Genomic DNA, 24,708 nt, shown 5'->3' with positions numbered 1-24,708 from the left:
TCGCCCATGGTCACACAGGCTATATTTTGGGGTTTTGCCCCTTTCCCTATCTCTATCAAATAAATGCATCTCTGTTGCATGGATCATTTCTGTAAGTGAGACAGAAGATAAAACCAAGACTGGGTGTTTATTTTCTTAATCATTCTTAATGGACAATTACTGTGGAATTTTTTCGAATTATCTAAATTGCTTTGAATCACACGAGTATGTGACTTTCACTACATCACACATTGTTTTTGCTTTTATAATGTACCATAACATAACAATTATCACCTCATCTGTGTCTTAGGTGAGTTTGAAATCCTAAGGCTTTTCACAACTGATTAGTCTTGATGTCATCACGGGGAAGGTTAGGGTCTGTTTGAAGGCAAAAGCATAGATCCGGAACTCTAATCTACTGAAGGCAAATGGGTTACAATCTGGTTACAGACCAAGGACAATGTGTTAATTTCTGCACTAAAAGTTTTTCTCCTCTGTGCTTAGCAGGAGTCTAACACATTAAAAATGTCTGTTCTTTTTAGTTTAAATAATGTTCAGAGAAAACAAAAGCATTTTTCCTTTTTTCTAAAGAGCAGAAAGTTGAAATTCTTTTTTTTTTTTTTTTACATGATATCCATTCACAGAAAGTAGACCTAGTGGGGAGACTTAGGCTGTTTCTGAATATTTGCCATAACCCCTAAATCCGTCCCTCGCTAAATAGAGCGGGTACTATATAGTGGACCTTATAGTGAACTCAAACTGACTGTTTGGACAGTTGATAAATTCTTTTGCTCCCTGTTGGTCACATTAAGCCGGGTATACACAGTACGATATTTTCAACCTCTGTACTGCCCAACGCTCTGATGTGATCTAGCTAATCACACTGTATGTCCAAAAACCACACATTGGACTCAGCGCCAAGAGATGGTGCTGGTGAGACTTGTCAATCTGGAAGAAAAAAGAACTTTGTTATTTCCACATGCGCAGTGCTCGAGGTTCTGGTAAATCAGCTCGTAGTTTTGCTTAAACAGCAGGATTTACCCACTAACACCTCAGAAGGGCCGACTGAATTTCAAACATTTGATTTTCTTACGATTCCTGATTGGGAGGTGGTCTTGAGAGCCTAATCGCCCCTCGTTACCCCCTGTATACTACATGACGCATGATGAAGGCTGATTTATACTTCGAAACTAGGTCATCTGCGTAGGTGTCACAGTATCGAACATGTGCCAGTGTGAGTCAGCACGCTTCAGCATGCTCATAACTTATACAAAACTTACCCATAACTTATCCAACGTTTTCCACTGTTTTTGCCAGATTATTCATACGTCAGAGACGTCCCCACTCCCTCCACAGACACTCTGTTGCACCTCTCCCAAATTGTAGGTGAACACAGACTGCTGGGACCCTTTTTTCCACCTGGATAACCGCTATTTTTCGCCCTCATGTGCCTCTGTTGTCAGACAAACTTGCCCACATTTTCTCACCGCCTCGGCCATACCTAGACCCACAGCGAGTTTGTGATTTTCCCCGTTTGCGTTGTGGCGTGGAATGAACATAGCGCAGACTACGCTTCAATATTGAGCATAAATCAAAAATGTCTGCCTCATATGACAAGCTTACTGCGACACACTGCTGTGGGAGTATAACCAGCCCTTAAGGCTGAATCTCAGCCCGATCCTAGAAATTCTCGCACAATTGGAGAATCAGCCTGAAAAGGGTAAAAACTCTTACAGTGTATAAGTGTAAGTTTTCCTTTTTCCTTTTTATTTATTTATTTTTTGGAGGCGGGTGGTAAACAGCTAGGTTAACACCCTGATCAAAGAAATCTTTTTATGTACACCGGGCACCTCCTTGTGCATTGCTGCCCCCTTCACGATAACGCCGTTGTGCATTATCCAGTTAAGTTAAACTGTCTTTGGACATATCTCCACTGGTTATGAATACTCTATGTATACGCCCAAAATAAAATAAAAAAATACATAGAAAGTTCAGCATCTGCCAGCATTTTAGGAGATTCTGGGATGTCAAGCATATGCTGGCTAAATCGGCAAGGTGTGACAGGGCCCATAGTGTTAGTTTTGTACTTTGCAGTTCATATAAATCTTTCACCAATTGCTGCAACAACATGTTATGCACCCTGAGTGTCAAAGTGGCGCTCCAGGAGGAAAACCTACGACAGACTAGAGTTGCTGTGGTCAGCTGCAAAGCCATATCTGCACCACATCCAGTGGAACAGAGGGGTCAGTCAAGAACATCAAAGGGGTGAAAATTAAGATAAGTCCTAGATCATGTTAAAAAATAAAAAAAAAACTATATGGTGTAAGACACAAAACTAAAGCTCAGAATACAATATGAACATTGGCAATTACTGAAACAGGAGCTAAAGCTTTGGAAGCTGCCAAGTTGATGGATGAATAAGTTGCCTACTGCCAGCAGACAGCAGCGTGTGCACAACGTTATTTTTGCTGCTGATTTCAACCGGAGGCATAATTGCTTTCTTTGTTCCAAAAATTCAGTTCAGTAAACACTATCTGGCCATATGAATAAAGTCAGCCTGTTGTTATAACAAGTCCAAATTCAGTTCAGATTTTAAACTTGGAAACACGTTACATTAACGGCCCATAATGAAGAGTCAATTATTCACAGGTATGAAAAGGTCCTGTTACTCACCAAATGTATGAATGCATTCAATTAGCAGTGCATCAAGTGAAGCTGCCTTGCCCAGAGTGGATGATCCCATACTTCCACAACGGTGGCAACGCAGAGGTCAGTTCTCTCTGGCTTTCAGGACTGTGGTGACAGCAAACAGCACATGGACAGTAGATCCCAAACCTGAGGGAAAAAGGAGATCACAACATCAAGATGAATAAAGAAAATTCTTAATAGCCTGTTTGGATTCACAATACTTAAAATGTCATAAATAATACAATGAATGTAATATAAAAAAGTTCATCCAGACTGCTGTCAAAATCCTGAATTGTTTTCTTCAGCCAGCTATCTTTTGTCTGTTTTCCATTTGGTGAAGAACGTACACCTGAACTAGTGCTGTGTTTGTTAATTTCCACTTAATCCTCAGCCAGTCATGGCCAATAGCTGCTGATGATCAAATGATTTGGACTTTCCTCATGTTTGCATGGAGTGTATTTTGTTTTCATTATCTTAGCAAGTAAAAAATATATTTTGCGAATAGTAGTTTGAACAAAACATTAAATCCAAAAAGGCGTCATAAAAAAAGCATTTCAAGAGCAACCTTGCTCTTTTCTAATATTTAATCTGTATAAATATATTTTTTTATTTTATTCTGGTGAAGATTCTCAGTGCTCAGTAGAGACTGACACGGGAGTGGATTTTCACTCCTGTCCCGTCCCACTCCCACAGAAAAAAATTGTGTCCCGTCCCGATCCCGGGCCAGAGTAGAAATCTAAATCCTGTCCCGTCCCACTCCTGGTGAAATTACTCCCACTCCCATCCCGCTCCCATTCAGAATGACTCCCGCTCCTGCACCACTCCCATTCTTGTTTTTGAGCGCGGGTGAAAAACTCAGAGCGGAAGCACTGTTGGTTTTTGGGTCGTGTAGTTTTTTTGACTCGCATTATAGTGTAAGCTTCAAGGAAAAAAACTACAAAAGGGCAGTGCCAGTACTGGATTTTTTTCTTTCTATTTTATTTCATTTTTTGGCATCGATCCTAGTTTTTTTTTAGTTATTATTGGTTTGCTCCCGCTCCCGTCTGCTCCCGTTAATGTTTAATCCTGTACCGTCCCAATCACGTGATCTTTACTAATACTGACTCCCAGCCCACGGGAATCCCGTGACCCGTGGGATTCCTGAAAAAAAAGGTCAGTCTCTAGTGCTCAGTAAAGCAGTGGGTACCCCTGCTGCCTTGCAGCAAAAAGGTTCAGGGTTTGATTACCGGCCCGGGGTCTTTCTGCATGGAATTTGCATGTACTCCCTGCGTGCGTTGGTTCTCTCCGGGTACTCCGGCTTCCTCCCACAGTCCAAAAACATGACAGTTAGGTTAATTGGCTTCTCTAAATTGTCCTTAGGTGTGAGTGTCTGTGTGAATGGTTGTTTATCACGTTTGTCTCTGTGTTGCCCGGCCTCTCGCCCGTAGACAGATGGAAATAGGCACCAGCACCCCTCGCGACCCCAGTAGGAATAAGCGTGTCGGAAAATGGATGGAAGATTATCAGTCAACCACGTCAAAGTCATTCAAAAAAAGTAAAAAAAAGAAAAGTAAACAAAATACTAACCGATGGACTTTGTTTCCCAAGTTTGAAGAAAACATCTCACCTGTTCAGCAAGGCCAGCAATGTCCCTAACGACTCCCTTTTTCAGAGACATGGGCCAGTAACGGATTTTGCAGGCAAACAACAACATCAATGACTCCCGATTACTAAGGGGTGGAACGGGGTTTCTTTTGCTTCAATTTGTATGTTTTCTAAGCCATAACAAGGCTTTTATTTGGGGTACTCTATAAGCCTGGATCTCAAATGCTACTCAAGACATTCTGAGTTGAGAAAGCTTCTTAAATGGGAAGCAAAACATCTTCAATCTTGGGGAAACAAAGTTTTTTTTTTGGAATTAAACTTTTATTCTTTAAAACTTTTTTCATAGATTTTATGTGATTAAACTTTTTCAAAATTCTCCTTTTCAGATTGAGTTTTCCTAATGGAATTCTCCTCTCTATTTTACAGACCATATTCACTTTAAGCCCAGTAGAAATTACTGCTCTTGATGCCCCCATATTTTCAATTATATCAAGCACATAATTAAATATTTAAAAACATATTCTAAATAATTAAGTCCACTGCACATTGGCGTAGTTCTGCCAGCTTGACTGATATTCCTTTTTATAATAACTTTACTTCCTCCATTTGTATATCAGTTTCTTTTTCTGATGTTTTTGGGCTCTGATGTTGAATGCTATGAAACTGGAAGTACTTTTATTGTTATTCCTTGTTGGACACTTGTTATTATGTGTAATCATGGCAGCTCTTTAACATCTGGCAAGAGTAAGAGCAAGGAGAAGAGAGAGGAGCTATTTACTTCACAGATAATAAACCATTATTTGGTTTATTATTTGGGATGCTTCCCAATGCTTCCCAAATAATAAACTATGGATCACAAGTGATCTGAATTAACAACTTTACAAGAAAAAAAACTTTAGGAAAGAAGACACAGGATTTATGAGGAGTATACAGAAGGACCCCTCCTTGAACTGTCCCCTTAACAGGATGCAGAGGTCTCAGAGCCTCTATGATCACAAAGGCTGTGTTTAGGGCTTAAATGTGTGGGGTGGGTAGGGTGTTCTTATGCTACATTCACACAGCATGCGATTTCAGCACCAAAAAAGTGACTGCAGCTTCATTTTTGATGTTTGTACACATAAAGGTCCGACTTGCCGCGTGTCTAGTAAAGTGTCCAGATGTGTCTAATGCTGCTGCTGCTCCCGTGGTCAATGGCAGAGAGTGTCTTTGCTATATTTGCGTTGGTCAGTGGGTAGAAAGTAGTTTAAAATATCATCTGTGCAGTCAGTTCATCCAGATTACCATCCTGCCTTTAAATATTATTTCTCTGTCAGAGAAGCTCAAAGCCCCCCATACCGGCAGTATGTGGTATCTGGTACAAACTGCAGACACCAGGATTATAAACAGGAACATATTTTGCAGGTAGGGTTTGACATTTTAAGTTAATTTAGGCGTTAATAAAGTGTTTCAGAGGAGTGATCATAGTTGGGAGCTGCATCAGCAGTGCTGAGCAAGAAAAAGTCAATCTTTCCAACTTCAGCATCTGTTGTTGTGAAGCGTGTCACACACCTCGTATACTCAGAAGCTAGTGTGGCGCTGCTTCAGTGATCGTAACATAAGGCAAACATGGTCTGGGTGACAGGTCAGACTAAGAGTGGTTCAAAAATCCCTCATGATGACCAAAAAATTGAGGTATGCAAGGAGCCTGAACTTTTGTGAGAGGTGGAGCATTAACAGCTAGAAATATTCAGTTCACCTCCACATACGGCCAGGGAACCAAGGTTTCGAGAGAGGCTTAACTCTCCTCTACTCTGGAGTGGCCCGTGCGGAGAGATGCGGCACAGGAGTGGATCTCCCTGTCTCCCTACAGATCTGCCATCTCATATTGGAGTTCACCTTGGTGGACGAGTGTTGCATCCCTTCCTTTTCAGGAAAATCTCTGACTGTTTTTTTCAGTCTCTGACTGGAACATGTTCAAAACTGCAGCAACCTATGATAACTGGATCAATATAGATGAGTATGCCATGACTGTGTTGGCCTGCAACAACAAATGCATTCAGAACGTCAGCACTACAAAGTACATTATCACCCGGGCCAACCAACGACCCCGATGACTGGGCAGGTTCAGAAATCGCTAAAAGCAGGGAACTCAGCCTTCAAGTCTGGTGACAGAGAGGCACTAAGGACAGCGAGAGCCAGACTGAACCACGCGATCACATCAGCAAAGCAGAACCACAGCCAGAAGATCCAGGGTCTCTTCCACAATGTCAGCAACACCAGGAGGATATGGCAAGGCAAAATGGTGATTACAGACTATAACCAGAGGCGCACCTTGTCAACAGGAAAACCAAGCAACTGCTTGGAGCCCCGAGCCGCTGGGGGGCCCCCGAGAGCCAGCTACTGTACACCCCGTAGATAAACAGCAACATGCGAGCATGAAGTGGCAACGCTATAGTGACTGAGGAGATGCGCAACTGCATATAAAAATCCCGATTGGATGGAATGTTGATTGACATTGGCTTTGCCCAGTCAAAATCCAGCCCAGCCCAGGTGGATGACTTCCCTTAATAAAAATGAACGAAGCCTAGCGAATGGGTGACGTACTATTTTTTTTTATTTTATTATAAATTTATTTTAATTTATTAGTTTATTCTTTACTTTTACTCTTTTATATTTTCCAAAATCACAAGGTTGTTCATGTTTAGAACATTTGGAATAAAAAAAAAGGTTTTATTTAATACATTTTTCATTGGTGTCAGATTATTTATAGCCTAACATAATGGTGATGAACACTGGTCAGTAGGGCCCCCTAGGATTTTTTGCTTGGGGCCCCCACAGACTCTAGAATCGCCTCTGACTATAACACACCCTCCTCCCCCCGTGTAGCTGATGCTAACCTCCTAAATGGACTAAACAACTTATTTGGAAGGTTTGAGGCACTAAATAGCATTCCGGCAATGAAAGCTGTTCCCCATCATTGAGAGGAGAAACACAACCTTGACATAGCTGAAGTGAGGAAAGCTCTGAGGAAGGCACCGGGCCCCGATAACTTAGCTAGGCAAGTGCTTTGAAAGACCTTGAAAGAAAACATAATCTCCATTCTCCCCCCTAGCATTTGATCCATTCCATTTCTCCTTCCAATGGAACCGCTCAACTGAAGCAACTCCTCTGCTCTCCACCTGAGCCTGGCACACCTGGAGGGGAAGAACACCCACGTGCGGATGCTGTTCCTGGACTTCAGTTCAGCCTTTAACCCCATCCCAGAACATCTGATAGGGAAACTGGAACAACTAGGCTTCAGTACACCTCTCTGCAATTGGCTACTAGACTTTTCCTCAGAAACAGACCTCAGTCAATCCGAGTTGGACAGAACACGTCTGATGTCATTACCCTGAGCAAAGGCTCCCCTCAGGGCTGCGTCCTGAGCCCCCTGCTGATCACCCTGATTACACATGACCACGTCCCCAGGTTCACCACCAATCACATCATGAATTGTGCCGACAAAACCACAGTGGGGGGCCTCATCAGAATCGACAACCACCTGGACTACAGAGAGGAGGTAGAGGAACTGGTTGGCTGGTGCAAAGATAACAGCCTGATCCTGAACTTAGAGAATATGAAGGAGATTATCTTGGACTTCAGGAAGAACCAGCCTAACCACGCTCCACTGCTCATCAACAGCTCAGCTGTAGAGGTGGTCAGCAGCACCAAATTCCTGGGGGTGAACATCACAGACACCCTCACCTGGAATGTAAACACCACCTCACTGGTCAAAAGGGCACAGAAGCTCATGTACTTCCTGCAGAGGATGAAGAGAGCCCACCTGCCCCCACCCATCCTCCCCACCTTCTACAGAAGCACCATAGAGAGCGTTCCGACCAGCTGTCTCGCTGTGTGGTTTGGAGGCTGCAGCGCCTCAGACTGGAAGAAAGTGGGGAGAGTGGTGAGAACAGCAGAGAGGATCATCCCAGCACTGCGTGTCCTGAGCCCATAACATCATCAATGACCCCTCACACCCCCACCATGGACTGTTCTCCCTGCTGCCCTCTAGGAAGAGGCTTCGCAGCATTCAATGCAGGTCCAGCAGGTTCCGTAACAGCTTATTCCCCACTGCCATCAGTGTGCTGAACTGTTGAAACTCTAATCTAGACTCTGCATCTCACTTGAAAGCATCATATTTGCACTACCAAAGTGGCTGATTTAAAAAAAATCCTAATCATAAATTTTTTTATTTATTTTGCACTGCACTGAACCTTTCCATATCAATGCCTTTTGCATCATGACTTTAAACTGGTTTTTCTCTTCTCCCGCACTGTTTACATTCTGACCAATGCTGCACTTTATAAATGGTAATGTTAATTTCACTGTTTTAAGCTGCTCATCGCTGTTGAACAGCTGTATGCATAACATTGCATTTTGTATACACTACAGTAGTAAGCATTCAACATTTCCACACTTGATGGGCCTTTGGCTGGTCCCCTACAATTCCTTTAAAAACATCAATCTTTGTACTGAAATATTCTTTCTGTCACAATTTGTGGACATTAACCTCTAAAGAGAAGCGCCACCTGCTGGAAAGACCCTGTAATTCAGTGAAAGGGTGGAGTCAGAATAGAAATATATGCATGGGGGGTCACTGTAGTGGCTGGAAGCTGGAGAGGATTTTGCCGGGAGTTGGAGGGAAGTGGGCTGCCATTCGGCTGGTGTTTGACTGGGAAAGGCCATTATGGTATGGCTGCTATTGTATGTGTATACAAGATTACAATAAAGTTTGTCTAAGTCTCTAATTCAAAACAAGGAAATGATTTCAGATTAAAAACTAATCCTGTTAACATCCTGGGAGAAGAAGTGGAGGTGGTGGAGGAGTAGAAATACCTTGGTGTTCACTTGAACAACTAACTAGACTGGAGACACAACTGTGAAGCCGTCTCCAAGAAGGGACAGAGCAGACTGGACTTCTAGAGGAAGCTTACGTAGGTCCTTCAGATGCTGCAGATCTTCTATCAGTCTGCTGTGGAGAGGCTAAACAATTCCTCCATCATCTGCTGGGGTAACAGCTAGTGTTGCACCGATGTCGTTTTTTGGCCCCAATACCGATACCCGATACCATCTGTTTGAAATTGATGTGTGTGTGTATATGAAGAACTGCATACTACATGGATGTAAAATAATTGCCATCATGGCTTTGTCAAGCTGCTGCCTACCTTTGTGAAGCAGGAAAAAGACTAATACAAAGTGAATCCAGTAAAACTTTTTATTCATTAACGTTTGGCTCTCAAAATGGTATCGGTGCCCTATTTGTTGGTATTTGCCGATACCGATACCACCGTTTTAGTGCTGGATCGGGGCCCACCTGATACTGGTATCGGTATCGGTGTAACACAAGTATCAGCATCAAAGACTGAAAAAAAGCTCAACCAGCTGATAAAGAAGAGGCTCTGTTCTAGGAACTCCTCTAGAACCTCTGGAAATTATTTCACAAAGAATTCTTAATAAAGTGACGAAGATGGACAACAGTGAGCATCCTATTCAGAAGACTTTTAAATAGAAACAGTCTTCAGTCAGAGGCTTCTTCAGAACCAGTGCAAGACAGACCTCTAGAGAAGACCCTTCCTGCCTACAGCACCAACACCTATGACAATTAAATGTTGAAGTTGCAAACATATGTATCAAAAACAACACATTTATAAATACTTTTAAATTGTCTTAGCATGGTAACCGTTTATTTTCTAAATCGCTCCAAATCTTATGAAGTAAAGCATATACAAGTTAATGTCTGCTAAAAGCCTACATTAGATTTAAAATTTCCATCTAAAAGAAAATCGTTTTTCATTCTTTATATATATATATATATATATATATATATATATATATATATATATATATATATATATATATATATATATATATATATATATATATATATATATATATATATATATATAATAAACGTCTTCTTTGAGTTTATTTTGCTCAGGCTACTCGTAAGCCCACATCCCGCCTAATGTTGAAAAGGCAAGGACAATTGCCATTACTGTTAATATATAGTAGAAGTTTTACACATTCAGTAATAACATGTCACAGGGGATGGTATGAGGGGGATGGTCATTTAAGAAGGGGGATGATTTTAAGATTTTTTTAAGAAGGTGCAAGCCACCCCCCCTCATCCCCCCGCAACTCGAGCACTTTTAGATGTTTAACTTAATAGTAAATATACATTTTACTGAATTTAATATGCATCTCAAGAGAAATAACACATCAAGTTTCAGAACGTTTTGTTCAAACTATTCCATAGACTGGCAGGGAGAAAGACTGAGAGACGGACGGACGGACAGACAGATAGAGCCAAGGTTTAACATTTCTCTGATAGATATTTAAAAACCGCTTGATTTTGATTCCAATCAAATTCCTCAGAATTTACTTTGATTAGAAACATAAAAATCCTTTCTGGGCCAACGATGCATCAGTTTCTTTTTGCTTTTGAAAAAATGATGAGCTGTGGGTGGTGGAAGTAAGAAGACTAAACACTTCCTGCTTTTCTCTGTGTGACACAGGACCAACAAAGAGACCATTTTACCAGCGTTTCCTTTCATCTCCTCAGTGTGAACACGTCACACTCTCAGTGAATCATCTCCAAATATTTATGAATTCCATGTAGTTTGATAAAAGTTAAAAAAGTCCTCCTGCTTTTCTGGTTTATTCTGATTAACTCAAACTGTTGAGTTTGCACCAAATAACTTGTCGTTCTGAGGCTTAGTCAACTAACCATAAATGACACAAGCCAAAAAAAAAAAAAAGGCTACATGTGAACTTAAATCCAAACTCATGATTTTCTACAAATTCCTTTTAAAAGCATCAGATGTTTCTATCGGATCCTTTCCAGGCATCAGATCTATACCTGATATAAAGCTTCAGAGCCAAGCCTTACCTGTTAAAGAGCCACGGATCAGCAAACATCCAGACAGAGATTAGTCCTGTCAGTGATATAAGCAGCTGCTGCTGCAGGCGAGCACAAAGAGCCTCCCATGGAGGAGCTCCTCCACTCTACGACCTCCTCTACCACCTCCTCCTCTTGTTGGTAAACACAGCAGCCTGGAGCAGCAGCAGTTTGCCATGTGATGTAGCGCACACACACAAACACACACATAAAGAGCTGTGTTTTTTTAGACTTGGACTCAACTTTATTTACGCTACAAAAAAAAAAAAAAAATCTAAATAAGTAATTTTTCTCAACATAAGTGCATTTTTTGTTGAATTGAGGAGGTAAGTGAGACACTTTGCCAATGGAACAAGACAATTTACATTTAAAATAAGAAAAAACAACTGCATTGTCTGATTTCAAGAGCATATTATCTTATTTTAAGATTGAAAACATTGGCAGATCATCTTATTTACCTACTTAGATTAAGGGATAATAACCTTAATCAAGGAAATGTTTACCTATTTCTAGATAGTTTTTGTACTTTATCCCTTGGGATTACTCCTTGAGGGAAATTTTGGTGCCAGTAGCTTATATAGACTGCAAAGAGTTAAAGCAAGATGCCATTAAAAAAAAAAATACAACAGACAATATAAAAAGAATGCATACAGTACAAAAGAGCATAAAAAAATGAAAAGGCTGTAATGTCCTGGAATATGTTTCCATACATTTTCCGTGATGCTTATCCCAAGCAGGGTCTTGAGTGGTGCTGGAGTCTATCTCCAGCTGTCTACGAGCTAGAGGGGGGTCCACCCTGGACAGGTTGCCAGGGCAACACAGAAACAAACAACCATTCACGCATAAGGAGAATTAACCTAACAGTCATGTTTTTGGACTGTGGGAGGAAGCCGGAGTACCCGGAGAGAACCCGGGCATTCTCAGGAAGAACATGCAAACTCCATGCAGAAAGACCCCAGGCCAGGAATCAAACCAGGAACCTTCTTACTGCAAGGCAGCAGTGCTACCCACTGCACCACTGAGCAGCCTGGAATATTTTTCCTTTTGATATGAAAATATCTGCACAGTAGAGAGCTAAGGAAAGACTACATAGTACCGTAGTTGACTTGCGTTATTGCACTTGTACTGCAGAGTTGTACTGACCATATAAATAAGTAAAAAAATACACAGGCTACACAGTGTTGGGAATGTGTTATTGCACAGTGAGACGCACATGAGTGACAGTAGGTCATGTTTTGCATAAGTTGTTCAAGGAGGGGGGTGTGACTCTTGTCCCTCTTCCTATCACCTCTTCTTCCCTCAAGTGAGGAGTTGTGCAGCTTGATGGCTTGAGGAATAAAGGAGTTCAGCAATTGGGGAGGAGCAATCTCCCACTAATCAGGCTCCTCTGAGAGGTGAAGTCGGTTTGCAGAGGGTGGCTGGCATTGTTCACAATGTCCAGCAGTTTGTTAAGTGTCCTTGTCTCTGCCACCGTCCCCAAAGAGTCCAGCTTCTTTCCAAACACAGAGCCGGCTCACCTCACCTGTTTGTCCAGTCTGGAGGTGTCCTTTATGGATGATTTGTATTCAAATACTTATTTTCATTGATTGAAAAGTTTTTTTTGTCATTGAAGTGAATGTGTTTTTAATTAAAAATATATTTTTGATTGAAGAAACCTTTTTTTTTTATTGAATAATAAAGAAACAAATCCACCTTCATAGCACCTCCAACATTTAAAAGTAACCAAAATATCTGGCTAAAAGCAAAGGTACTGAGAAGTGGTCTCCACCTGCAGAACCACTCCTTAGAAGCCTTCAGCTGATCCAAAATGCTGCAGCCAAAGTTCTGATGAAAATTAAAAAGAGAGATCATATCTCTCCCATCCTGGCTTCTCTTCATTGGCTTCCTGTTAAATCCAGAATAGAATTTAAAACCCTCCTTCTCACATATAAAGCCTTAAATGGCCAAGCTCCATCTGATATCAGAGATCTGATTGTTCCTTATGTTCCTAACAGAGCACTTCACTCTCAATCTGCAGGTTTACTAGTGGTTCCTAGAATTTCTAAAAGTAGAATGGGAGGCAGATCTTTTAGTTATCAGGCTCCTCTCCTGTGGAACCAACTACCAGTTTTAGTCCGCGAGGCAGACACCCTGTCTACTTTTAAGGCTAGGCTTAAAACTTTCCTTTTTGATAAAGCTTATAGTTAGAGTGGCTCAGGTTATCCTGAGCTATCTCTATAGTTATGCTGCTAGAGGTTTAGACTGCTGGAGGACATAGGGACCCCCATTTCATAATTATGGTTCATTCTATCTCTATTCTCCCACTCTGCAGATTCTATTAGTTCAATCTCTAACGTTCTACGTTTTTCTCAGAGTAGCTTCATCTGGTCTGTTCCTGTTTGGCTGTGACTCCATCCTGGAGAGAAACATCAGCTGTGCTGCTGCCATCAACACCATTGTTTATAGATGTTGGAGACGATGTACAGACTCACATCTCTCACCAACGCTAAATGTGTAACTGATTGGAGGACCCACATTCATGGCTGAAGTATGTATAGTGCGTACTCCTCCTCTATCAAGCCTTTCAAACAACCACTTGACATTCTGCAGTGTGAGGACACATTGTTGTACATCAGCTAAATGGACCTGGAGCAGGCTGATAGACTTCATTAATTGAAGTGTAGCTGAAACTCTCCACTCCCACAGAGACAAGATGCACCTCTAGCAAACACTGCACTCCGTTTTCCTCTCTCACTGATGCGGCCACATGGAATTACCTCTTCATCTGAGGGTGTGCTGGACTGTCCTGTGACACCACACGGAGTTAACAATCTGATTGTAAAATTGGACTGTCAGGAGAGGACTTCTAAGGTTGTTCAACATGATTTGAACGAACACATAAGTAATCATCCAAGTGTCAATCTCTTTTGAGTTCCAACTGGATCTGTTTCTGAACATAACATGAAAAAGGATGATTAACAACTCAGTGAACTGAGTATTCTTCTCATTTAATGTCTGTTAATGAATTTGATTACTTTATAAACAAAAGTAGGATCACTTAACCTCTTAAAACCCACCTAATTTCAAGTAATCCTCTTCTTTTTTGCATACCCAAATGGAAAAGAATCGACTGCATCAGTTCAAACATGAATAAAAGTTGTCTTTTTCTTCTTGAAAACAATCGGTCATTTTTGAACAGCAGTAATAAAAACATACTTGAAAATAGGCAGGTCTCATTCTACATTATGTCATCTACAAATGCAGAAAGTTTCAGACCTCCAGCTAAAACAGTTCCAGAGCTTCGGCAGTTTGAATTTTTTTTGTCACTAGCGTCTCCAAACCTCTCCAAATGTGCCAAATGCTTTTACTCATCTATGTGACCAATAGAATAACACTGAAGCATTTTGATGGCCACAAAACACTTATAAAGCAAGTATTTCCCCAATTTTTTTTCAGATTATATAACAAAAGGTAACATTTATAAACCTAAAATGACATAAAAATCTATCATAACCATATTACTCTTAATCATAATCATAAAAATCTTCATTAGTTATTAGTTGTAAGTGCTATGAAAACGGCCGCCGCCAATCGGATGGGTTTTGAGAGGTTAAAGCTCGGTTTGTCTGCTTATATCAGACTCTGGAGTTTTTTTTCTCTGTCTTACTTGTTGCATAACAGGTGGCTCCGACTAAACATTAGGTGACCAGATGTCCAAAGACGGCTGTGTTTTTTACCTCTCTTACGATAACCCTCAAATTAAAATGATGTCCAGCATATAAAACTGTCAAATTACTCGAATTGCAGTCAAATGAAGTCCAAAATAAAATCAAAAGGCTTTTTTCTTAAATGTAAAGAGAGCTCATCTACAGCCAGGGCCTGCCAATCAACATCCAAGCATCATGACCACCTTAACAAATGCATTTTAGTGGAAGATAAAGTTTTTTATGTGTTTAAAAACAGCTGCTTAAGGTGACAATCTTACCTGAGATCAATATTGTGTTGTGTAACAAATGTCAATAGACTCTACTAACAAACGTGATTGAGGTTGTTGTTGAAAAACGTGGGAAAGACGTGTACTGCTGCAGTCAGGGGAAGTTAATTATTAAAGCTGATAGCACCAACAACTGGCGATGACTAAATGGAGAGCTGTTAGACACAAGCAGAGACGAGTGTCACATTTCCACCAGTCTGCTCCATGTATTCACACAGCTGACAGGTAATGAAGAAATTATTCTAACTAGCTGATTTGCTGAAGATGGTGCTGCTTGTAATAAATATATGCAACAGTAACGCAGTGGACACCTGTTAACGTTACTAAAATAGGTGAGAACTTCCATCCAATTTAAGTATCAGTCAAGACTTGAATGCACGTCAGATTATTACACTTAAGAACACAGATAGAAGATACGGGTCAGTGTCAACAGTCTAAATCTACCCAATGTGTCTCAGACTGAAGGGGCAATTTTCAGAAACAATTTCGGACTTGATAAATTTGTTAATGGCGCTTTATCAAGTCCAAGGACTCCAAAAAAGCTTCACACTAAATTCAGGCATCAACACACTGATGGTTGTGGGATACACTATACCATGAACTCCCTTTTATTGGTCCAAGATGTCATTATAATACAAACTCACAAGTGAATCATATACATACAATCATCTTAGCAGCCTGAAATCCCCCCCCCCAAAAATTAAAAACCTCAAAAACTGAGAGTAAGCAATTAATCTCTTACACAAAATAAAATATCTCCACTTCCCCATATACAAATGAATTCTTTTAAGTCTGACACCATCTTATAATAGGCAAACTCTGTCCTAAGACGTGCAGCTACCAGCCCTCTGAACATCAGGTCAACATCTACAGAACCTTTCTCCTTCATTTTATTTCTCCTGCTGAGCCAAATGCTCATCTTTGCCTGACCAAAAAAAAAAATTAACCAGACAAATATTACTCTGTTGTGCTACTGAGTATCTGGTGAGTATTGGGATACACTATAGCCATCAGTGCCTTTTGGCCACCATGGCTAGCAATGTCTTGAAGAGAAATGGGGCTAAACACTGAAAAACAGGCCAAGCTCCAACATCTATGAGCAAAGGTGTTGATGGCAGCAGCACAGCTGATATTTCTCTCCAGGATGGAGTCACAGCCAAACAGGAACAGACCAGATCAAGCTACTATGAGATTGAACTAACAGATATTGAAGAACGGGAGAATAGAGATAGAATAAAGCACAATGATGGAAAATGGTCCCTATGTCCTCCAGCAGTCTAAGCCTATAGCAGCATAACTATAGAGATAGCTCAGGATAACCTGAGCCACTCTAACTATAAGCTTTATCAAAAAGGAAAGTTTTACGCCGACCCTTAATAGTAGGCAGGGTGTCTGCCTCACGGACTAAAACTGGTAGTTGTTTAGTGCAGTGTTCGCTTGAGGTCCATCTTGTCTCTGTGGGAGTGAACAGTTGCAGCTCCAGTTTAATTAATGAAGTCTATCAGCCCGCTCCAGGTCCATTTAGCTAATGTACGACAATTTGTCTTCACACTGCAGAATGTCAAGTGTTTCTTTGAAAGGTTTGATAGGGGAGGAGTATACACTATACATACTTCAGCCATGAATGTGGGTCATATCATCAGAGTTACACATTTAGAGTTAGTCAGAGATGTGAGTCTGTAAAAGCCGTGTTTGCTCTACATTTCATCCCAGAGTGAGTCTTAGTAAAGTAAAAGTTTAATTTGTTGCTGAGGTGGTTGGGAACAAATAGTTTATTCTAATCATGAACTAATTCCATCAAATTGAACACGTGTATGAAAAGCTGGTTTCATTTGGAAAACAAATTTCATAATTTTAGTTAAGTTTTACTTACTTCACTAATTTAAAAAAAACTGCAGAAAACATTATTTATCTCATCAGATGAATGTATTGTTGCTTCCTCTGCATTCACAGGTGCGAGATAAGGTATTCTTTTCATTTTAAAAGGCGTCTTGTTAAGGTATAGAAAGGTATACATTTTCTGAATGTACATACAAATGCTGATGCTTCTGGACAGTTACCACACAAAATGGAAATGATTGAAACTGTGACAATACACAATACACATCATCTAAATTCACCAGATCGTCCAGTCAAATTGATTCAGTTTTCTATTTAAGGAAAACCAGTCATTGCATCAACTTATTGACTCAAAGGCAATCCCTCACACTAAGCATGCTTGTGGCGAGAGTGGAGAGGAAAAACTCCCTTTTAACAGGAAGAAACCTCCAGCAGAATCAGGCTGGATATTGCACTTGGAAAAACTGACATTTCACTTCCAATCCAGGAAGCTTTTTCTATTCAAAATGTCATGAATAGTCTTGAGTTCGAGGTTTTATGCAGTAGCCCAACAAAGCCCTGCGATCATCGCAGCCCTAGCCTCTGTACATGAGAGCCTATAAAGCCAGGCCAACATTCCCCGTAACAATCCCTGTTTCAAACACTTAGACAGGTATGGGGCATTGCAGGAAAACAAAGAAGCCAAACGACCCCCATTCCAAAGGGGTGGACCCGTCGTCCGTTTCAATTTGCATGTTTTCAAAACAAAAACAAGGCTTTGTTGGGCTACTGTATAAAACCTTGAACTCAACGCTATTTCTGACATTTTGAATTGAAAAAGCTTCCTGGATGGGAAGTGAAACATCTTCAAACTTAGAAAAAACAAAGTCCAGTGGATTGTTTTTAATTTTCTTTTTATGGAATCACTTCTTAAATTTCTCTTTGCTCGCCTCTAATTTATCCAGAAGTTCTGAAATCACGCTTTTTCCTCTCACTTCCAACTTGGTGGTTCAACCCACCTTCACCCCCTCCTACACCATCGTAGCTAAAGCTTCATCAGAGTGTCATTCCTCCCAGACTCTTATTACGTTGCCTGTCCCATCTAAACCGGTCCGTCAGAAGACCATGTTGAGCCTGGTTCTGCCAGAGGTTTCTTCCCAAAGGGGAGTTTTTCCTCTCCACTGTTGCTTTATGCTTGCTCATCATGGACAGGGTTATGCAACCTGTATTTATCTAATCTGGACTTCCATCTCCCAGGTCCCTGAGTAAAGCTCTAGTATCAGCTCACCCAGTCCAGTGGTGGACCTAGACTTTTTAAACAGGGGTAGCAAGGTATTATTTGGTGGGGATCAATATATAAAGGGTTAAGTTAGACTACAAACAATAATTATTTTCCAAAATGTATACAATTATGTACCGTACAATATATTATAAAGGAAGTATACAGCAAAAATAGAAATAAAAAAGTATTCAATGTGCTCCTTGGATTAATCAAATCCAGTAGTAAACAAAACCTTGAGGTAAATTTGGAAAAACAAGGCAGGACAATCAGCGGTGCACATTTAAATGTGTACCACAAAAAGAAGAATCGAACAACAGAACAAAACAAGCATACAGCCCTTTAAGACTGACTATAGTTGACCACTGCCCAGTGATATGACAACACCAAGTTCACAAAAACAATCAGAACAGCTAAATTCTGCCGTTCTGGTGAGGTGATGCAAAATGTTTAACCAAGTCCTCCATATTTAGGGAATATGCCCTCCTTGACTTAACGCTATCATCTGCCATTGTTGTCCTAAGGGTTTTTAAAATTAATGTAAGGGCAGAGAAACTTCTTTCGCAGGGAGCAGTTCTAACTAGAATCACAACCCAACTTTTACTCAGCCTGAAAAGTTAATGGAAAACCTCTTTGTAAGGTTCCAAAAACACCAACAAACTCAAGTAGAGAAGCTGGTCTCTCTCCCACTTTTTTCCCTTCTTAACAGAAGTCGCCTCTTATGATGAAGGTACTGCTTAAGGTCTTCCAAGTCTGACTTAGAAGTTTTCCCCAAAGCAAGCAGAGGCTCCTCTTTTAGGAATGATGGCCCCCAATTCCTATGCAAGGCTCTGGAAGGCTCTGCATTACACATCCCAATATGAATTATTCTACCTCATTTCTGTGTTTGTTACTGAACATTTAGCTAAGGACATGTCCTTTAAGCACCTTTACGCCAGTGTGACAGTATTCATGAGACTAGTAATTGAAGTAATACTCATAGGTAATACTTAGCACAAATACTGTGGTGCAACATCTCCCTTCCTTCCCGTTAAAACAGCACGTTGTTTAATTTGGTAGTAATAAACGTGCATACCAGCAAAGGAAATGCTTTTAATCGATCCTGTGTGCCTCTGCCTTGGTGTGTTTTGGAGTATGAAGGAACAGCATGTCAGCTTAACCAATTAAAAGTGTAGAAGAAGCAGGCTGTGTGAGGATGCATTCAGGTCCCCTGGGAAATTTGGCTGTTTTCACAAATGTTCGTAAAATTCGGTAAAAGTCTTAATGTTTTCAGCGGGGTGGCAACAAGGATTTCTTCTGGGGAGGCAATTGCTACCCCAACTAACCCTCTGGCTCTGCCACTGATGCAGTCTAATGGATCTCTCCATACGGCTCAACCACATCGTCTCACCAATCAGCAGTCTATGGAATGACCAACTGCCTCTATCTCCACCACTAGTTTCAGGGGGAGACATCCCTGTTCTTTACTCCTGTTCATGTATATCAAAACAAAATTCAGTGCTAAGGTTCCCTGCCGAGGTCCGAGTGCCAAAGAATAAAGTAATTGTATCAATAAAGTTCTTGACTTTTCTTCCTGTGTGAGTTTTTCCAAATTGAAGTATTTTTGTTGTTTCATTTGTCACCACTTTGGTCCTTTGATAAATGTGCTTTATAAATAAAGTTGGATGGAATTGAATCATACAATTTGAAATTTATAATCTGAAAAAAAAAAAAAACATTCAAGGACTTTCAATTATTCTGAAGTAAACAGGTTCAGGTCTGATTCAAGTCCCCAATCATTTCTGTTTAAGTTTGATTCAATTCAAAACTTGCACATTTTTCAAGTCAAGCCTAAAGTCATAAAATAAATGACCTCAGTCCGACTCGATTCTAAGTCAAGTGACTCGAGTCCTCTAAACTAATAATAACCATCAATAAAAAGCGCCATTACATGTTTAGATTGGTTGTTGAACTGTATCTGGTAAAATGCAGAAAAACGCAATCTAGTTGTAAATAATTTAAGTTTTACTGTAAAACAATGTGTTTTTTCAAACATGCACAGAACACAGCCTGCCGTTTTGTTTTCCTCTGTCAGGTTAGCACAAACACAAGTCACTTTAAACATCACAGAGTCAGTTCTACACATGCACCTTACCTTAATAAATACAAGAAACTATCCACATAAGCCGTAAATCCAGACGTCCTTGGATCAGTTTTATAATCTCCTCAAATTTTAGATGTAAAACCCAAGAATCGGATGGATCCAGAAGTCTGGTAGAGCCAGAAAAACTCCTCTCCAAACTCTTCTCTCAGATTCTCTTATCTGAAGTCCTTTGTCTTGTTCAGCTCACACTGGGATTGTGTGTTCAGCCAGTGCAGAGCCCTACGGTATGTGTAAGCTTTGTTTGTCTAAGGGACCACTAGACTTCCTCCAATTCTTTCCGAACTTAGTTTTCCTGCCTGAGTTAAACTGGCTAAATATAGACCTCACACAAGGTAAAGGAGGACACGCATGACAATATGCCCTTGTGCACGTTCAACTTTGTTTTTTGTTTTGCATCTTCCAGCAGCAGATTCCCCAAAACATGCACAGCAGAACTTTGCTCAGTGAATGTGTTGCAAGTTTTTCATTTGTTTTGGATTTTTCTCCATGTGATAACCAGCAGGCAGGGTGGAGCCAGCGGGAATGAGTTCTGCTGCATTGTTGTGGAGGGTCAACCCATCCTATATTTCTCTCCAATGACGTTCTACTCATTGTTTTGTCTCTGGATTTCTAAAAACAGTCTGCCTAAACAAAAGCACTAACAGCACATCCTGCCGCTTGGCTGCACCAAAACAATTCTAACTCCAGTTTGGATTGTTTGCAGACACTTTGAGTAGGGACAGCAGTGACTGTCCGGGAATCTGGTGTGTCATTTGGAACAATGTCTCATGGTGTTAAAGTGCGGTTCAAGTCCATATTTACTGGAACTGTGGTAAGACAGTGTTAGAAAAGATGGTTTAACTGTGATCCCTAGTTCTCTCATATTCAGCTTTTAACATCCACCTCATTTTTTTTTTTTAGTGTTTTTGACAGACAGATTAACATAAAAATCAATTAAATTAAGAAGATTATAGATATACATCAATTTTGTGTCCCTTTTGGGTATATCAAGGAAAAAACACACAAACCAAAATAAAAAAGAAAGAAACAAAAAAAAGACAAAGTGCCTATGTTATACCATATATCAAACCTTGACGTCTGAGCAGGTCAAATTGGTACAAGAGTATCACATATTTCAATTCAATTCAGTTTATTTATATAGCGCCACTTCACAACACACATCAAGGCACTTTACAGTTCACCAGATCATACAATCAAATTAAACGTTTTTTATCTAAGGAAAACCAGTAGTTTGCATTGACTCTTTGACTCGAAGGCAATCCCTCACACTAAGCATGCTTGTAGCGACAGTGGAGAGGAAAAACTCCCTTATAACAGGAAGAAACCTTCATCAGAACCAGGCTCAGTGTGAGCGGCCATCTGCTGAGGTTGACCACACTGCAAAAAATGTATTCTAAATAAGTCCTTTTTTCTTAATATAAACAATTTTTTCTTCAGTGTTTTTTTATTGAATTGAGGGGGTTATTGAGACATTTTGCCAATTTACACTTAAAATTAAAAACTGTTTTCTTTTCTCATTTCAAGTGCATAATATCTAATTATCTTATTTTAATTGTAAAAAATATTCATTCTATTGGGAAATCATCTTATTTACCTGCTTTAATTAAGGGTAAATACATTTAAGAATTTTTTAACTTTATTTCTAGATCCTTTTTGCAGTGTGGGGTTCAAGGAGACAGAAGCAGACAGAAAAATAAGAATAGATACAAAAGTCAACTGTAAACCAGCTCCACAGGCGGCCCTGTCCACCTGACACACAGCCAGGCGAGTGTCAGCGCTACATGGGAGCGCCGAGCCAGCTCCCATGTACAATAAATGAGTTTACCAGATTCTTATGTACACTTTAGTAATTTATTGATATGCCACATCATGTCCTTTTTGGTGATATAGAAAAGGTCACCCTAACCGCGGTCACTCAGAGAAACTAACAGTCAGTTTAAATACAGTTACAAGTGGTGTTGTACAACCTTAACTCTTGGGCACTTCCACAGCCCAAGGTGGGAGGTTCTTACAGCTTCACAGCTATGGAAGGCAGGCAGGCAGCAACGCATTTGGTCAGAGCTGCTCACAGAGCAGAAAGGTGCACCTGACACGGTGACGTCTGGCCAGAAAGGCGAGCCGGGGGCTGCTTGGTTAATTGGCAGGCTGCAGACCCAGCACATTTTAGTTGACATATTAAATTTAGGTCTGGATTGTCATGGCATTACAAGGCAATTAAGTAGGTTCCCTGTGAATTTAAATATAATTTGACCCCTAAGCAGCAGTATCCAAGGTATAAATTAAAGAAATAAAGTCAAAATTGCCAAATGTATAGTACATAATTCCGTAAAAATTCAAAAAATATCCCCTGGACTTGGTTTTCAAGATTTCAAGATGTTTCGTCACCTCTCCAAGAAGAAAACTAAACGCAAAAACATTACAATCCCTTATGTTGCTGGAGTGTCTGAAAAGCTCAAGAGGATTTTCTCCAAACACAAGATCCCCGTACGTTTCAAGCCAAACCAAACCCTTAAACAGAGGCTAGTGCATCCTACAGATAAAACCCCCAGACCGAATATGAGCGGAGTGGTATATGCTGTTCAGTGCAGCGAGGAATGCTCTGATCTTTATATTGGAGAAACCAAACAACCTCTCCACAGACGCATGGCCCAACACAGAACAGCGCCCTCCTCTGGACAAGACTCTGCAGTACACCTACACCTTGTGGACAAAGGACATTCTTTTGAGGACCAGAATGTTCACATTCTGGATAAATAAAATAGGTGGTTTGAGAGGGGCGTGAAGGAAGCCATCTAAGTTTAAGAGAGAAAGACCAACTTTAAACAGAGGTAGTGGACTCATATTCCAGCTTCCAAAAACATACAATTCAATCATAGACATGATCCCTTCTAGATATCACCAAACCCCCCACCCCATCAGAGAGGAATGAGGGACCTACCCGCTCCAGCCGGTGAACAATACCGCCTTAACGACCGACCCTTAACAATCATAGACAGGTTTCACGTATTACAGGAGACAATCCCCCCCTTAACGGCAACACCCCCCCCCCCCCCCCCACCCCCTTTTACGACCGATCCTCAGAATCATAGACAGGTTCAGATATTACAGGCTAACGATGGAACCAAACGACCCATTCATTGGTTACCATTTGCATGTTTCCAAGCAATACAAGGCGTTGTCTATATAAGACTCAGGCCCCGTCCACACGAAGTCAAAACGAACACGAAACGCTGATATTTTCCAAAACGTTTTCCGTAAAGACGGAGACGTAAAATAAATGTGAGCGTCCACACGAATGCATGAAAACGCTGCAAAATGTATGCCAGGCCTGTAAGTGGCGCTGTGGTGCCAAAGCAAAAATAAGCGACGAAATGTTGGGCATGCGCACTAATATTTATACATGGTTGCCCTGTGGGTCCATTTTCGTGGTTAAGTCAAATTCAGGTGCTGAACTATGTCGTCGATATTGCTCTGTTCTTCCTGGAGATATTCCAGAAGAAGAAGATTCTGTTGTAAGCCCGACAGCAGGGTGAGTAGCATTAGCAGCAACTGCGCCATTGTTGTTGTGATACTGGTCGCGCATGCGTGTTTAGAGGCGACGCTATGACGCATGCGTGTAAAAAAAAATATGCGGTTAGAGCGTAAAGATGGAAACGCGAAAACGGCGTTTCGAAATCTTCCCACTCTGAAGGCTGAATAAAAAAAAGATCGTTTACAGACCCCCGAAACGCCGGCTTCGTGTGGATGAGAGGCTGGTTTGGTGAAAAATTTGTGCGTTTAGGCCAGGGTTCGTCTTCGTGTGGACGGGGCCTCAAACTCACTGCGGATCCAGACATTTTAATTGAGAAAGCTTCCTGGAGAGGTGGCGAAACGTCTTCAAATCTTGGAAACCAAGTACAGTGGATATTTTTTGAATATTTACGGAATGACTGACCTGGATGACTGAGAACCTTCATCAGCATATAATGCATAATTCATAGTAGATCAGGAAGTATTTGCTTTATGATGAAGCCTTGTATGCTTAAAACCATTCCTTTATTCTACATTTTCTCAGCTTGTCTGTCTGCTATACTAACCAATATGTGTTTAACTAGATCTGCTATTTTCACATTTGTGAGACTTTTTTTCATAAAGTCGGGAAAGTTTATTTGAATTCTATAGATCAAAGTTTTCTGTCCAACAGCAATGATGAACTGAACGGTAACATTCTATACCCAGCTATTGTAGTATCTATGCTAGAGCTGTCAGTCTTATAAAGCATGTGGTTATTTTTCAAAATTGTAAAAGTTAACTGTTTTATGAATTTCAACATAAAACTGACTAAAAAC

The 24,708-nt window shown here is 40.6% G+C and overlaps 1 protein-coding gene across 5 annotated transcripts in view; it reads right to left on the bottom strand.

Moving 5' to 3' along the window:
* Window positions 1-20,841, bottom strand: part of rasgrp3 (RAS guanyl releasing protein 3 (calcium and DAG-regulated)) — a 60,783-nt gene extending 39,942 nt beyond the window's left edge. For 2 of the 5 annotated variants that reach the window (XM_038268084.1, XM_038268082.1), the window contains exons 1-2: window positions 20,372-20,841; window positions 2,653-2,814 (exon numbers count right to left, since the gene is read on the bottom strand). In XM_038268084.1, coding sequence (XP_038124012.1) covers window positions 2,653-2,722 — 70 coding nt within the window. In that variant the 5' untranslated portion in view covers window positions 2,723-2,814; window positions 20,372-20,841. Of the gene's footprint in view, window positions 1-2,652; window positions 2,815-11,158; window positions 11,302-20,371 lie in introns of those variants that run through there. The other 3 variants (XM_038268080.1, XM_038268081.1, XM_038268085.1) reach the window with 3 other exon arrangements.
* Between the last annotated feature and the right edge of the window lie 3,867 nt (window positions 20,842-24,708).

This window comes from Cyprinodon tularosa, unplaced genomic scaffold, assembly GCF_016077235.1.
Source record: "Cyprinodon tularosa strain WSP-4 unplaced genomic scaffold, ASM1607723v1 ctg692, whole genome shotgun sequence".
Classification (NCBI taxonomy): domain Eukaryota; kingdom Metazoa; phylum Chordata; class Actinopteri; order Cyprinodontiformes; family Cyprinodontidae; genus Cyprinodon; species Cyprinodon tularosa.
Note: the sequence above shows the minus strand (reverse complement) of the source record. Positions and strands in the feature narration are given on the sequence as shown.